Here is a 16,619-nt window from a genome sequence, read left to right on the forward strand (position 1 = left end):
ATTTTAGGGACTGATCACAGTGAGAAAGAAGACATGCAAACAAGGCCTAAACATCTGGGAGTTCATTGGTTCTCTCCTTGGTTCTCAGGAGTCAGCAAAGCCACTCCATAACTCAACTCTCCCGTGACCCCCTGCTGTTCAGGGCAGCAGGCTTTCTGCTCTCGCCCCCAAATGGGAAAAGTGGATAGTTAAGTAATTTCTTATTTACATGCACTTCTCCTCAGATTTAAATTGCTTTCCTGCTAGTATTTCCTGACATCTGAAGCCTGTGCGAAATACACAACATATGGGAACTATTTCCATCTGGTGCAACAGAAAATAAGAATCTGCCTATATTGTAATTAGCTTCTAGACTTAACATGGTTAGGTCTGATCCATGATTGCGTTTGTTGATTTTTTTTTTCTTTCTTTCTTTCACTTTTGGGTCATGGGGGTTTTTTTGTTTTCTTTTTTTGGCGGTACGCGGGCCTCTCACTGCCTTGGCCTCTCCCGTCGTGGAGCACAGGCCCCGGATGCACAGGCCCAGCAGCCATGGCCCACGGGCCCAGCCGCTCCACGGCACGCGGGATCCTCCCGGACCGGGGCATGAACCCACGCACCCCGCATCGGCAGGTGGACCCTCAACCACTGCGCCACCAGGGAAGCCCTGGGTCATGGAGTTTTTAAAAAATATAGTGGTTATAAAGATGACTAAAGTTCAGCCTCCAGCTTCCTGTTTGGAAGACGGAGACAGGGTGCGGTGTTTTGCAACAGTTATAATTCTAGATTCTCACTGCCCTTAAAAGTAACTAGAGGGAAAGGGTTTTCTTTTTTTAGACACTTACAGCTTCTTTAGCAGAAGTGATGGATCCTTTACATAATGAAATAGGCTTTGATGGTGTAAGTGATGATGTAGCTGGCGGCAGCTGTATTAGTTTTTCATCCTTAAACATCAGAGCTGAGAGTTAGGTTACTGACTTACAGCAAAAGGTATATTGGGCCTACAGTCACCCTGCCATGGCTGCCAGGAGCTTGAAACAGCTACTTCACATCTGGCACTGGACTCAACAAGCAAAATCTGGAACCTAAGTACATATAGCCAGATGTTGAACTTTCTTAGAAACAGATCAAGCAGTACCAAAAAAAAAATCCATATTAAAGAACACCACTGTATTGAAATTCAGTTTCATTCAGGCGGTGAAAAATAGAGAAATGAACTTCTTGTTATTTTTACTTAAGCAAATGAAAAGTAATTGTCTAACCTTAGTTCCCTTCAGTTGAAGTGCTAAACCCGCCATGTTCTCTTTAGATTCAGAGGAAGTGGGTGATCCCACGGGAATATCCATCTTGGGAGCCTAGGGAGAGAAATGTTTTATATAAGCTAAGCCTTCTGTTCTTCCTGAAACTCAGAAGCACTTCTACGGTAGTCGGTACTTTCCAGCACAATTTGCTTTCCACTAAATCCCTGACTTCCTTTATGAGTAACATATTGAAGTACATGTCCCTGAAATAGCAACTTAGTATTATTTATCTTTTGAGTTTTGAGCACCCTAGTTGCACTCTAATTAGATTCTGATACTTAAAATCCTCTGTTATTAACAAGCTACTGATTTGCCAATTCTGATCCTGTTCTCTCAAAAAAAAAAAAACACAAAAGTTGCCATTTCTCATTTACCCATCAGTTTCTAATAGCATTGATATAACTTAGTCAAAAGTGACATCTTTATATGGTGTCTAATAATAAGTGATAAACTTGTCTGACCTATTCAAATGGTAGGTGCTGCCTAATAGATGCCCCTGCAACACCAGGAAAATGGAGGGAGGGAGTAGTATTTTAGAAGAGCTAGCTAATCTATCTTCAACAATTACATTAATTAGATTTGAAAAGTAAATATATCACTGCTCTTTGGAAGTAAGTAATTTCTTCATGTACTTTGGAGGGAAAGGGGCTACGTATATCCAAAACTATAGTATATTCAGTTTGATGTCTCTCAGTTCTCTACTGAACCTAGTATGCTACTTGTTTTCATTTTGTATATATGGAGAAGTTTAAAAGCATGCATTTAAAAAAACAACAACAATAAAATGCCTAGGAGCTTGTCCTTACTTCTTAGGTCTTTATTAACCATTCCAGAAAGCAACATCTGGATCAAGAGTTTATGCCCCTCTAGAATAATTCTGAAACTCAAGTTTAGCTCTAAGACATTTTGCTACTCCAAAATTTCTTTGCTACTGAAGGGCAGTCTAAAAATGACAAATAGCTGGTCTGTTTCAGAGAAAATGTAAGAACCCAGCAGCCTATTAGAACATGGTTTATGTTCCAGAATTGCTCCTAGTCTCCCTAGAATCCTTCTGGACAAAGCCCAAATCCAGATTAGTCTCTGGAAATATGGAAAGGGAAAGTAAGATGGTGTTTCCTGAAGTACATTATTATTATTATTTTTTTGGCTGTCCTCCACAAGCTTTATTGACGATTAGGATCCTTAAGCGTTAGTTTTATTCTTCAAGTATCACTTGAGCACATCCAAAGCATACTGAAATATGATTAGGCCCTACCTCTTCCAAGACCCTCATCTCACTTCCCTTTCAGAAGTCGCATTTATGAATCAGGTCCAAAACTACTGAAATACATTTTTCATGCTAGACGTTGTATCATTTTTGTTGGCTTGCCCAAGGAGTCAATAGCATAACTAAGATTTAAAATGATTGGTCCTCACTCCAAAGTACTTAGTTCAATCTGCTCAGTCACATGTGCAGCATCTTCTATCATTGATGCATGTTCTGAGTCAGACATGAAGCCACAAAGTAGGGAAGCGAGAGGCCCTTTCTGATGGACCCAGAGCAAGATGCTCTAGTGATTGGGCCAGTCCTGGGTTCTTCAGTAAAACACCAGGAGAAAAAAAGGCTGCTGAGTTCAAGGCAATAAAAAAATGATTAAGGAAAAGAGTTGAAGGAAGACAAAAAGAACTGTTTATATTCTAGATTGGCCATTCACTGCTTAAAAAGTAACAGAAATCTGGGGACTTCCCTGGTGGTCCAGTGGTTAAGACTCCCCCTTCCAGTGAAGGGGACTGCAGGTTCAATCCCTGGTCGGGGAGCTAAGATCCCACATGCCTCGCAGCCAAAAAAACAAAACATAAAACAGAAACAATATTGTAACAAATTCAATAAAGATTTTAAAAATGGTCCACATCAAAAAAAAAACCTTAAAAAAATTAATAGGAATCTGGACAAATGAAATAGACATGAAAGAACAGGAACCATTCAGTCTCAAAGGAGAAAGAATGGTGGGAAAAAAAAAAAAACCCCACTAAAAAGACTAGACACTTAAGGAGAAAGAATAAACTGGACTCCTAATGAGACTCCTAAATCAAATAAGACTCCTAAAGATAGTAACAGCTACATGGCTAGAGGTGGTTTGAGCGATTTTCATTTCTTAAAGATTTTTAAAGCCACTTGGGCCAAATTCCAAGATACGCCAAAAGAAATGCCTACGCTGACTGTAACGGGAAATGGAGGTTTGCAGAGAGGCCCCAGTCCTGGGGTCCAGATTCCCCACCGACCCAGGACTTACCTCCCCACTGAGTGGTATCTCAGTTGGCTTTGGCTTCACATCTATCAGGTAGAAGGTTCGGGACAGAAGCAAAAGAGAAGGAGGGACATTCTCCTTCAGGTGGAGTTCCTGCCACTGGAGAATGGGGGGAGGATGAAACATGACAATCACAGGATGTGAGAGCTGGACCCACGGTCATCTACTCTTCCCTGGTTTTACAGCCCCCAGGCGCACACTGAGTACTAAGGGCAGAACAAGGACAGGGACATGTCTCCTGGCTTCTGCACCAGTGCTTGGGCCCTGCAGCCTCTCGCTTTCGGAGTCTGAGAGGGAGGTTCAGTTAAACTCTCAAACCAGTTGTGGATCAAAGTAGCTAAGTATCTTCTCTTCAGTATGAAGTCGATAATGTGAAAGAATACATCAGCCTCATTCATAACCAAAGAAATTAACATTAGAATGAGATGTAAGTTTTCAAGTACCAAATGGCCAAACTTTAAATGTATGTATGTATAGGTATGTGTATATAGACAGATATAATACACGCACAAGAGAAAAAATTCAAAAGGTAAATAAAATCTAATCAATAAAAATAAGCCTGCCTTCTACCCTATTCTCTAGCTACCCTATTTCCCTCCCTGGAAGCAACCACTGATACCAGTTCCTGATACAATATTCCAGAGATATTCTGTGCATATAAAATAGATATTTTTATGTTTATCTTTACATCAAGTGTGACATATACACACTGTTTTGTCCTTTGCTTTCTGAAATATCTTGGAAATTGATTCATACCAGATGATGTAGAGCTGCCTTCTTTTTAAACGTCTGTAAAGGAATCCATTGTACGGAAATGCCATAATTTGATTATTCTACGGTTTTCCATCTTTTGCTATATCATAAATGGTGCTGCAATAGATAACCTTGTAGATATAGCATTTTGCACATGTGCAAGAATATAGGATAAATTCCTAGAAGTGAAATTTCTAGGGCAAAGTAAATGCATTTTTAAAATTTGAAAGCTATTGCCAAACCTCCATGGAGGATTTTACCAGCAATGCATGAGTGCCTCTCTCCTCACATCCTCTCCAACTCGGTGTGTCACCAGACTCTGACCTTTCCCAACGTAACAGGTGAATGTGGAGTCTCATAGTTTTTTGTATGTTTGTTTGTTTGTTTTTGACTGCACCATGTGGCTTGTGGGATCTTAGTTCCCCGACTAGGGATTAAACCCTGGCCCTCAGCAGTGAAAGTGTGGAGTCCTAACCACTGGACCACCAGGGAATTCCCAAATTATATAGTTTTAATTTATCTTTTTCTGAAGTTAAGATGTTTCCTATGTTTACCATTTTTAGCTTTTCCTTTCTGTGAAATGTCAGCCGTATCCTAGCATAGGATTTTTGGAATTACAATACAGAGTGCTGAATATTGTATGGTTGGATTAGTATTCTCACCCCCTTGAAGTGGTGCATTGTAAAATGATACATCCTTTCAAGAAAGCAGTTTGACAGTATGAAGTCACTTAATACTCTATGTTCAGGAAATAAATGATGTTTAAATACCCCTTGATAACATGCTCACCTTCCAACCAGAGCAGGTCCGACATGGAAGAGGAAATAGCTACCTGACGGGGTTCAAAGTCACAACAGTGGCTCCTATTCCCAGATAATTTGTGTACACTCCATAGTACTTTATACAGTTACAGGAATGAGGATTGTAATAGGAGTTATTCCTTTGTTGTAAAGCATTGACACTCAGTTAAAATCTCTTATTTGAGGGAGACTATGTTATCTGAGGGGAAATCTGTTACAAAGCTAACACTTGACCCTGGTTTGGGGCACAAACTGGGAAAGCAACCCCAGCTGAGCCACCGGCAAGGTGGCTCCAGATGGATTCACACGGATGACAGGCCTTCTATCAGAGCTTTTGCCCAGGCCCTTACAATACCCAGAGGAAGTACAATTCGAAGATGGTCCCAAGATTTCCAGTCCCTCGTGTACCCACACCTTCTCCCAGTTATTCAATTAAACGCTAATCTAGGTGCTGCCATGAAGGGACTTTGCAGATATAATTCAAGTCCCAAGTCAGCTGACCTTAAAATAGGAAGATTATCCTGGTAGGTCTTACCTAATCACGTGAGACCTTAAATCTGCTGCTAGACGTCATGTGAGAAGTTCACGCAGGTGGAGGGGCCTCCGGGGCTGAGAGTAGCCTGGGGTTGGGAGCCAGTGAGGAAACAGGGACCTCACTCCACAGCTGCAAGGAACTAAATTCAGCCAACAAACTGAATGAGCTTGGAAGTGGAGTCTCCCACACAGCCTCCAGAAAGGAAAACAGCCTGCACTTCTGACCTGCAGAACCATGAGCCTATAATGGGTGCTGCTTTGAGCCCCTACATTTGTGGTGGTGTGTTAGCAGCAATAGAGAACTCTTTAATAGAGTACCTACCACGTCTCTGTCAAAAATAAATCCAGGGCTTCCCTGGTGGCGCAGTGGTTAAGAATCCGCCTGCCAGTGCAGGGGACACGGGTTCGAGCCCTGGTCCGGGAAGATCCCACATGCCACGGAGCAACTAAGCCTGTGCACCACAACTGCTGAGCCTGCGCTCTAGAGCCCGCGAGCCGCAACTACTGAGCCCACGTGCCACAAGTACTGAAGCCCTCGCGCCTAGAGCCCATGCTCCGCAACAAGAGAAGCCACCGCAATGAGAAGCCCTCACACTACAACGAAGACCCAACACAGTCAAAAATAAATTAATTAATAAAAAAAAAAAAAAATCCAGCTTCTTCAGCTGCCAACGGCTCAACTAAACAAGGCAAATTAGGTAAGATGGCAAAGCACAAATCACAAAACGAGGTCTGCAGATGGCAGGGGAGAGAGTTCTGGGGAAGAGGGTCCAGTAAAGCTGCTACTTGCCTCTGTGAGCTGCTGCTTCAGCTGCTCCTCAGTGAGACCCAGTGAGCGCATCCCCCGGGCCCTGCAGGCCGCTTGCAGCTCTGACAGGCTCAGAGCACTCACCCCTTCCTTGGCAATTACCTGAAACAAACGTAAGGAACGGTATTGGATCCTTTGGTTCCAATTTTACCTAATTCCAACAAATCGGGGGAAACGCAGAATCTGTCACTTTCCCACTTTGTCCCCCACGCTGACTGCTGCAAAAGCCAGGCAATTAATAAAGCAAGGTGACCTCGGGAGGTGCAGTGGTTGACATGAAGGGAATCCCGCCAACAGGTATTAATAATATCAGAGAAGTTGACAGAACTCCTCAACTGCCTGTCCCCAAGGTAATTCTTTCCCCTCTTGCGTTGCCTTTCGCCTGGTTGTGACAGCTCTCCTCCACTTCCCTTTCGTGGCAGCTTTAAGACTCATAGAAAAATATTCCACTTCAAAAGCTTTCAATGGACCATTTGTTGCACGTCTGGGTGGTGGTCCTCCCCGACCCCAGGAACGGCCCCAGCTCCCTGGTCTGCAAAACTCCCTCAGTAAACAACTTAACACAGTTTCTGCTTGGTATGACCCCAAACTGTGGTACTTCTGGGACCGGTATTGTTTATTCCAAAGTTCTAAAATCAACCCCTAAACATCTAAATGGGGCCGATGGGATCCTGCCTTCTCAGTTCTGGGAGCTCTGCTCCCTCAGGCAGAATGCTTTTAAAGCAATTGATTCAGATTCAAGAAACATTCTTCCCACTTTTTTTTTTTTTTTTTTTTTTTTTTGCGCGGTACGCGGGCCTCTCACTGTTGCGGCCTCTCCCGCTGCGGAGCACAGGCTCCGGACGCGCAGGCTCAGCGGCCATGGCTCACAGGCCCAGCCGCTCCGCGGCACGTGGGATCTTCCCGGACCAGGGCACGAACCCGTATCCCCTGCATCGGCAGGCGGACTCTCAACCACTGCGCCACCAGGGAAGCCCCTCTTCCCACTTTTTAAGGACTCTAATTAGTAGCTATAGTCCAAATGGTGCCTTTTTCTTCCAGAAGATGTCGAGGTCCTGCCTTCCCTCCCTGCATTATCCTTTGTCACCCCTTCGTACCAGGCGGGCTCACCCAGCTGTGTGGGGAGAAGCAGAGGGGAGGTACAGGGAGTCGCGCGCTGTCCTTGGCAGTGGAATCTACTGTTCTCAGGGATCTACTGGGTTGCTGTTCCTTCCCAGCAGACCCTAACTGCTTTAGATTAGTACCAGCTAAGACATCCAAACTACTAACTGCTTACAAGGGCCTTCTAAAGAATACGACAGACAACTCCTAAAGTGAGTAATCAAGGTTCAGGTTGTCAGCGGTTGTCTAAACCAGTGGTCCCCAACCTCTTTGGCACCAGGGACCGGTTTCGTGGAAGACGACTTGTCCACCGAGACGGGGGTGGCCGGGTGATGAGGGGGATGGTTCAGATGATCATGAGAGCGATGGGGGGGCGGCAGACGCAGCTTTGCTCTCTCACCCGCCGCTTACCTCCTGCTGTGCGGCCCCAGTTCCTAACAAGCCACAGGCCGGTTCTGGTCCATGGCCCGGGGGTTGGGGACCCCCTGGTTTAAACCACTCATTCTTCCAGAACCAGCCCCTGAGCAGACCTAACAGAAGACACTGCACTTTGTCACAAAGCCACCCTAAGACAGTCCCCAAGGCCGGGCTAATACCCTACAGCTGTAGTTCAGCTCTCGCTTCATCATCTACTCTCATAGATTTCAGCTTCGTCAGGAGCTGGAGGCAGAGCAGGTTGTTGGTTCCAAAGAACTGCAGTTCCGGAAGTTTGCAAAGGGCCACCAGCTGAGATCCATCGAGGTGCTCCAAGGTCAGCTCATCCTCAAAGAGTTTGGAAAAGCGAACTATCTCCTTTGTGCTGGGCTTGTGGCCTGTCTAGACCTAGGTAGTGGGACGAAGGGGCTGATTAAAACGTGCTTCCTACTTAACTGAATCTTCCCTGTAGACTATTTGAAAGACGCCGAAGCATTTATGGATTGTGTCTTCTGTCTGGAAGTGGAAGCGTGCCCTGTGTTACAAAGAGGAGTTAAAAAATAAAAAGTCTGTCGGAAGTCAGCCTAAATCAACTGAAAAATTAGGAGCAGTTCAGAAGTCTGAGTCTCATTCTACTGTTCTTTCCAAGAAGTTATCAACATCTTCAACACATTGATGGCTTTAAGATAGGTTTTTCTGCAAACTCCCATAAATGTTTGCAATATTATATCTCTGTAACTTAGATATTTGCAAATTCAGAGATTATAAACAAGTTGGAAGCTCCATGATGATATGTTGTCCGGTTTTATATAAAAGACTGACATCTGTTTGATGTAGGATGCGAACTGGGTGGAGGTATCCCCCAGCTGCGCCCTGTTCCTCCTTGCCATTTCTGCAATCGTTTCTTGAAGGAATTTTGCTAGTTCCAACTTTGCCGCCATTTTCTTTTTCTTCCTTCATAATAGAAGAGGAAAAAGTTAATCAAAGTTAATTCTTCGTGATTACAACTTGGTAGATAAAGATGAGAGAAAAATAACTGTGGCTTTGTTGTCGGTCATCCCTATTTCACGTATGAATATTATTTTCAGACCTAACTGAAGGCGCTTTGTGATAACCAGAGCAAATTAAAAAGTAGCCTTGATTTGCAGCTTGTCTCCTTAATCTTACCTTTTATTTTTCATTGATACAATGATCATAAGTATTTGATAGATCCAAAATGTCCCCTCAATGGAAGCCTTTGTCACTATTTAGAACAGATACATACTGTCTCTTAACCTGGTGCAAGCCATCTAGGCCGTTGGTCAAGTCAACCCCTAGTGTGAGTGGCCCCAGATTTTGCTTGGGCCACAAACTAAAGAAAACTAGGAAATTAACTCTAAGCTAAAGTAGCTTACAGGTTAAGAAGAAAACAGAAAGAATCAATTATAAGACAATGAGTTAAGTGCTATAACAGATATGAACAAAGCACTATATAAAAGAGAATTAAATGTATACTCTTAAGACACTATGTTGACCAGTATTTCTAAATCCTCATTCATTATCACAGATGCAGTGTGGTAGTATTTTCAAAATAACCATGGGGCTTCCCTGGTGGCGCAGTGGTTGAGAGTCCGCCTGCCGAGGCAGGGGACACGGGTTCGTGCCCTGGTCCGGGAAGATCCCACATGCCGCGGAGCGGCTGGGCCTGTGAGCCACAGCCGCTGAGCCTGCGCATCTGGAGCCTGTGCTCCGGACGGGAGAGGCCACAACAGTGAGAGATCCGCGTACCAAAAAAAAATAAAATAAAAAAAAATAACCATGATCAGGGTGAGTAGAGAGGAACAGGAATATGTGTGTGTGTGTGTGTGTGTGTATAGTATATATATATATACACACACACATATATATATTATATATATATATATATATATATATATACATTTCCCCCTTAAGTTGCCCAAGAGATTCTAATGACCAGCCAATCACAGCAATCATTGATTTTTTTAGAAAGATCTTAAAAGAATCAGCCCCCCAAAATTACACAATGGCAATACCATCATTAAAACCCATTTAGCCATCCATTTCATTCATCTGTATCCATCCATCCATTTATTTATTGAGCATCCACTGTGTGCTAGTTGCTGGGATAAAATGAGCAAAAACAAATAAGAATCCCTTCCCTCATGGAACTTCTAGTCTAATGGGAGAGACAACCATTATTGACTAATGATAATCCAGTAATTCCACAAATTAATGTGAAAGCATACCAGATAAGTACCATGAAAGAGAAGCGCATGATCCTGTGACCTGGTGTGAGTAGAAAGCTAGCACACTCACGCTCACTCTCGTGCTCCCCTTCTGTTCATGGAACAAAGCAAAGAAGACAGTATTTTCTAAAACTGTGGCCATGATGTGTATATATGTATGTCTGGGTAATGAGTAGTGCTGAGGAAAGAGGAATATTTAGATAAATCACTTCCTCATTCCCCCCATCTTCCTGCATTCACTAATGCCTTCCTTGGAATCCTATGGTATTAATTCTAGATCCTGTTTACTTTAAATGTAAGTAAACTAAACCACTGCCAGGCAGTTAAATATTGCAATTTGATTCTACCCCTTAAACCTGTCTCAAATCTATCTTCTTTTTTTTTTTTTTTGCGGTACGTGGGCCTCTCCCGTTGCGGAGCACAGGCTCCGGATGTGCAGGCCCGGCGGCCATGGCTCACGGGCCCAGCCGCTCCACGGCATGTGGGATCCTCCCAGACCGGGGCACAAACCCGTGTCCCCTGCATCGGCAGGTGGACTCTCAACCACTGCGCCACCAGGGAAGCCCTATCTTCTTCTTTTTTTAAGAAATGTTATTTTATTTACTGTTATTATTATATTTTATTTATTTACTTTGGCTGCGCCCGGTCTTCGTTGCGGCACTCGGGATCTTCATTGCAGCATGCATGTGGGACCTAGTTCTCTGACCAGGGATAGAACTCAGGCCCCCTGCATTGGGAGCGCAGAGTCTTACCCACTAGACCACCAGGGAAGTCCCTCAAATCTATCTTCAAGTTTTCACTCCTGATGCAACTTTCATAATTCTGGCTTTTTCATCTCTTTCTTGTGCTGCTGCAAAAACATTCCGGCTGGTTTTCCTCACTTGGCTCTGCCCTCTTTAATCCTTCCTGCCAGCAACTTGTTTTTCTAAAATACAACTCTAATCATGGTTGATTAGATTATTTAGATTGATCTAAAATAGAGATTACTGTTTTTCTCACCCCCTGCTTACATACACCTTCCATTACTCACCACTGTCAAATTCTGAATTCCTTAGGGTGGTAGATGCTTTCCAACCTGACCCCAACACATCACGTTTGTCTCATTTTCTCCCACCCATCCCCTTGTACTCCCTGCTCCAACCACAAAGAATCAGTCAGTGGTCTCTGACTGGCATACTCTTTTACACTGTTAAGCCATCTTAAGTGCTATTCCTTCTATCCAGAGTGCCTTTCAAACAGTGTGGTAAAATTCTACTACTCTTAAAGTCTCAGGTCCATGGTCACCTCTTCCGTGAAACATTTCCTGGTCTGCTTTCAAAGTTGCCCTCTCTGTCCTCTGCTAGTGTTGTGTCCACGCCTTCCTCCATCTGTCTGGGAGAGTGGCACAGATGGAGAGGATGCAGGGGCTGCCTCGGTGGTCCAGCGCTTCACCTTCACAGTGACCATCAAAGAAGGACACCCTCTTCCCAGGGACTACTCACAAGCACTAAATGGTCTGTTTGGCTGAATAAATCATGCGTAATGTTCAACTAGTCACTGCAGTAACAGGTGATTTTTGTTTTCTTTATTTTTTCATGGTAAAAAGTTAAAATTGAGTGGAGAAGGGATAGTTTTTTTCAGCAAATGATGCTAGAAAAACTGGATATCCACAGGCCAAAAAAAAAAAAAAAAAAGAGCTTGACACTCATGTTACACCTGTCACAAAATTAATTCAAAATGTAAAACTCAAAACTATAAAACTCCTAGAAGAAAACACAGGAGAAAATATAGGTGACCTTGGGTTTGGCAGTGAGTTTTTAGATACAACACCAAAAGCATGATCCAAGAAAGAAAAAAATTGATGAGTTGTACTTCATTAAAATTAAAAAGATTTGCTCTGAAAAAGACACAGTTAAGACTGGGAGAAAATATGTGCAAAACACATATCTGATAAAGAACTTGTACCCAAAATATACTAAGAACCCTTAAAACTCAACAAAAAGAAAACACCCCGATTGAAAAGTGGGCAAAAGATTTGAACAGACACCTCCCCAAAGAAGATACACAGATGGCAAATAAGCATGTGAAAAGATGCTCAATGTCATGTGTTATTAGAGAATTGCAAATTAAAATAACAATGAGATACCACTACACACCAATTAGAATAGCTAATAGTCAAAGCACCGACAGCACTAAATGCTGAGGAAGCCACAGGAACTTTCATTGCTTGCTGGTGGGAATGCAAAATGGTACAGCTACTTTAGAAGACAGTTTGTCTATTTCTCTTGAAACTAAACATAGCCTTACCATACAATCCAACAATTTGCTCTCCTAGGTATTTATCCAGATGAATTGAGAGCCTGTGTCCACACAAAAACCTGCACATGAGTATTTACAACAGCTTTATTGATAATTGCCAAAAACTGGAAGCAACTAAGATATCTTTCAAATAGATGAATGGATAAATGGTGGTACATCCGTACGATGGAATGTTATGCATTGACAGAAAGAAATGAGCCAGGAAAAGACACGGAGGAACCTTAAATGCATCTTCTAAGTGAAAGAAGGCAGTCTGAGAAAGTTACACACTGTATGATTCCAACTACATGACATTTTGGAAAAAGCAGAACTATAGAGTAAAAAGATCAGTGATTGCCCCGGGTTAGGGGAAGAGGGAAGAGGGACTAAAAGGTGGAGCACAGGGGATTTTTAGGGCAGGGAAACTATTCTGTATGATACTGTGATAGCGGATACATGACATTATTTTTTTTTCAAAACCCATTGAACTATACAACACAAAGAGTGGACCCTAATGTAAAGTATGAGATTTAATTAATACTGATGTATAGATACTGGTCCTTCGATTGTACCAAGTGTACCACACGAATGCAAGATGCTAATAATGGGGGAAATAACAAGGGGAGGGAGATATGTGGGGACCCTCTGTACTTTCTGCTCAATTTTTCTGTAAACCTAAAAACTGCTCTAAAAAACAAAATCTATTAATTTTTTAAAAAGTTTAAAATCCTACATACCTTTTTGGATTCACTTTCAAAGATGATGGCAACATCTCTGGGAAGAGTTTCAGAAACGCTGGCAATAAGGATTCCATGAAGGGAACAATGATGAACACCATAAATGGAACCAGGTGGAATAAATCAGCACACGTTCTCAACAGCTAAAGAATCAAATGCATATGCAAATAGTCATTATTTTAGGACACGCCAAAAACAAAAACAAAAGCCTGCCTTGGTTCTTAAAGTGTTAAAAAAACCCAAGACAGATTTTCTGCAGCCATTTATAAAATGGAAAGGCCGGATTTTCCTCTGTACCATAGCTCTGAAGTAATATTTATGGGATATCTTCAATGAAATCTATGACAATCAAAACATGTTATTGGTGTCTCTGAGCTTTTATCTAAGTTAGGGGTCTGTACTTTAATAACATGGTATCTGTTAAAATTGCTTTTTCAAATGCGTATACTTAATATATTAACAACAGTTTCTACTCCAGATGCACAGATCAAACTTGAAGCCTCTCAACCCCTTGGAGAAATTAGAAAACACAATTATAACCATTCCATGGACAAATATACACAAATTTTAGGAATGCTGCCTAAAGTTGTACAGCAAGTCAGTTGCAGACAAGTAAGAAATTCTGATTCTCACCATGAGTTACTATTCCTACTCTGGGATTTTTAAAATGAACTTGAAGTGGAACTTAAAAGTTGGTTCCAGGGCTTCCCTGGTGGCGCAGTGGTTGGGGGTCCACCTTCCAATGCAGGGGATGCGGGTTCGTGCCCTGGTCCGGGAAGATCCCACATGACGCAGAGCGACTGGGCCCGTGAGCCATGGCCGCTGGGCCTGCGCGTCCGGAGCCTGTGCTCTGCAACGGGAGAGGCCACAACAATGACAGGCCCGCGTACCGCCAAAAAAAAAAAAAGTTGGTTCCAAATAGTTCATTTTAACTTTCCATTTTCTTTCACAAATATGACTCTTGCCCTACCCTTCATCCCTCTCGTCTGGTCAGCACCTGTCCATGCAACAGCCTCCAAACCATTCTGGCAGCAACTTTGGTGTCAATCCAAAGCAAATAGAATCCATTGTGATAATATTTAAGTTCATCCATAATTATCTGCCTATAAGATCGCTTTTCTTCCTTAATCTTCACTCCAGTTTCTTCTGTTGGCTGAGGGCTTGGCACCTGTGGCTTCTTTGCGGTTTGCTCCAGCTGAGGTTTACCCGGGACCTCCTGCAGCCAGTAAGCAGATGTGTGCAGCTTTTGTATTACTCTAGTCCTTAAGTGAAGTACTTTATGGCCTGTCTGAGTAGGCTAGGAGTACTTCTTGCTGCCATAGTTCTTCATATATGTTTTATTTAAATGGGAATCTGGTAAGTGAAGAAATGCAAATGATGGGGAGTGAGAAGAGCTGGTGGGATGGACACAATGGCTAGGGAATCTGGAATAAAGAACAACATCCTCTGAGTTGAGCACATACTATTACAAGACAAAAAATTAAAGAAATAGATATTTTATCTGGTAAAAATAGAACAATCATTTTTAAGCCTGCATTTTAAAAGTAGATTATGTTCATGAATGAATGAAATATAACTGTTTAGCCCAGGTGAAGGATAGTGTGCTTTATGGGTGAATGATATACTCTAAGAGAAATATTAATAAGTTAATTCCTAAGAATAATTGCCGTATTACAAGTTAGAAACTCTGTGACTATTGATTTAAAAAGCAAACATTCTTTTACCCTGGGTTATGTTTGAAAGTTTTGTCTCTATTATCATAAAACAGGTGGAACACTTGTGTCTTTAGCTAGTCTACTGATGATATATATATTGTTTGAATGAGACATTTCATGGTCCCTGTGGGGATAAACCAATCACACAATACTGCTTTGTCTATGCAGTGCCCAGGGACTCCTTCAAATGAGAGGGACTTACTACTGAAATGCCCTTCACCTAAGATTCCTAAAGAATGTTAGGAATAAGAGTTAGAATTGGGCTCCGCATACAGATGAACCGGTTTGCAGAGCAGAAATAGAGACATAGATGTAGAGAACAAACATATGGACACCAAGGGGGGAAAGTGGCGGGGGGTGGGTGGTGGTGGGATGAATTGGGAGATTGGGATTGACATATATACACTAATATGTATAAAATAACTAATAAGAACCTGCTGCATAAATAAATAAATAAAATTCAAAAAAAAAAAGGAATTGGGCTCCCCAGCCAGGGATCTCTACAATCTAGTTTTGTGACAACTCACAATCTTCAGCTAGACTGACGCATCAGATTGTTTGAAAGTAAAAATAAGACCCATCTAGGCAAAGACAACTTCTGGCAAAGAGACTTCTTTGGGCAAAGAGATGGCTTTTTCCATTCTTTCAGACTATTTTTGAAGCATGCCAAGTATAGCACTTTTTGAATGGCCAAAAGGGAAAATATACAACATATCTGGCATGCAGTAAGTTCTCAGTGAATATTCTTTGGAACAAATAAGTGATAACAGACCTTACTGGGGCAGGTATATACCCTAGAATTGGCTTGTTTACCAGCCGTTTTACTCCTTTTTACATCTAAGGGCCTCATTACAGAGGTGTCACTCTAAAGCCATTACATCTTGTATCTTACCTGTTCCCACACTTCTACAAAATTACTCAGCCTGAGTTCTAAAGCATATAGAAAATCTGGGATAAGTTTAAATACATTAAAATGTCAGCTTCCTAAAAACCAACACAGTTAAAACCAACAAAGCTTTAATTTTGTACTAAACCTATCCTTTTACATGTATCTTTTCCAACTAGAAAAATAAAGTTTATATAAATATTGGGGGGTGGAATTCCAAGGCTTACCTTGCTCGGGCAATAGCTAAGACTGTTTTATAACTGTAGAAGGCCATATTTGTGTTTGTCTCAACAAGTCAACATAGGGACCTAGACAGAAGGAATAAGTAAACAATTCAGTACTTTAAAGACACATCAGGGCTTCCCTGGTGGTGCAGTGGTTAAGAATCCGCCTGCCAGTGCAGGGGACACGGGTTCGAGCCCTGGTCCGGGAAGATCCCACATGCCGCGGAATAGCTAAGACCGTGCACCACAACTACTGAGCCCGCGTGCCACAACTACTGAAGCCCAAGCGCCTAGAGCCCATGCTCCGCAACAAGAGAAACCACTGCAATGAGAAGCCCGCACACTGCAACAAAGAGTAGCCCCGGCTCGCAGCAACCATAGAAAGCCACCAGGCAGCAAGGAAGACCCAAAGCAGCCAAAGGAAAAAGAAAAAAAATCAATTATACAGATATCAGGATTTAAGTGTTTTTAACTATTGCAAGGGTAGAAAATTTGCATATTCTATTCAAGGTGTAAAATTTCCTTCAAGAGCATTTCCAACAATCACGAATAATAT

The 16,619-nt window shown here is 42.4% G+C and overlaps 1 protein-coding gene across 1 annotated transcript; it reads right to left on the reverse strand.

Annotated features, from left to right (window-relative positions):
• Positions 1-697: 697 nt before the first annotated feature.
• Positions 698-13,877, reverse strand: LETM2 (leucine zipper and EF-hand containing transmembrane protein 2). The gene is made up of 9 exons (XM_029226698.1): positions 13,872-13,877; positions 13,239-13,381; positions 8,797-8,932; positions 8,186-8,380; positions 6,446-6,565; positions 3,554-3,667; positions 1,242-1,334; positions 825-923; positions 698-712 (listed from the first exon to the last, which is right to left on the reverse strand). Exons 1-9 carry the CDS (start codon positions 13,872-13,874, stop codon positions 698-700), a joined length of 918 nt encoding a protein of 305 aa, XP_029082531.1. The 5' UTR covers positions 13,875-13,877.
• Between the last annotated feature and the right edge of the window lie 2,742 nt (positions 13,878-16,619).

Source organism: Monodon monoceros, unplaced genomic scaffold (genome assembly GCF_005190385.1).
Source record: "Monodon monoceros isolate NGI ecotype Baffin Bay Population unplaced genomic scaffold, NGI_Narwhal_1 Super_Scaffold_17, whole genome shotgun sequence".
Lineage (NCBI taxonomy): Eukaryota > Metazoa > Chordata > Mammalia > Artiodactyla > Monodontidae > Monodon > Monodon monoceros.

What these genes read in the sequence shown, in the direction of transcription:
- LETM2 (XM_029226698.1), bottom strand. An exon ending in CCTACATCAAACAGATGTCA is followed by an intron (nt 8,381 to 8,796) that starts GTCTTTTATATA and finishes ACCTAGGTCTAG; the next exon opens with ACAGGCCACAAGCCCAGCAC. An exon ending in CTATGAGAGTAGATGATGAA is followed by an intron (nt 6,566 to 8,185) that starts GCGAGAGCTGAA and finishes CGTTTGTTTCAG; the next exon opens with GTAATTGCCAAGGAAGGGGT.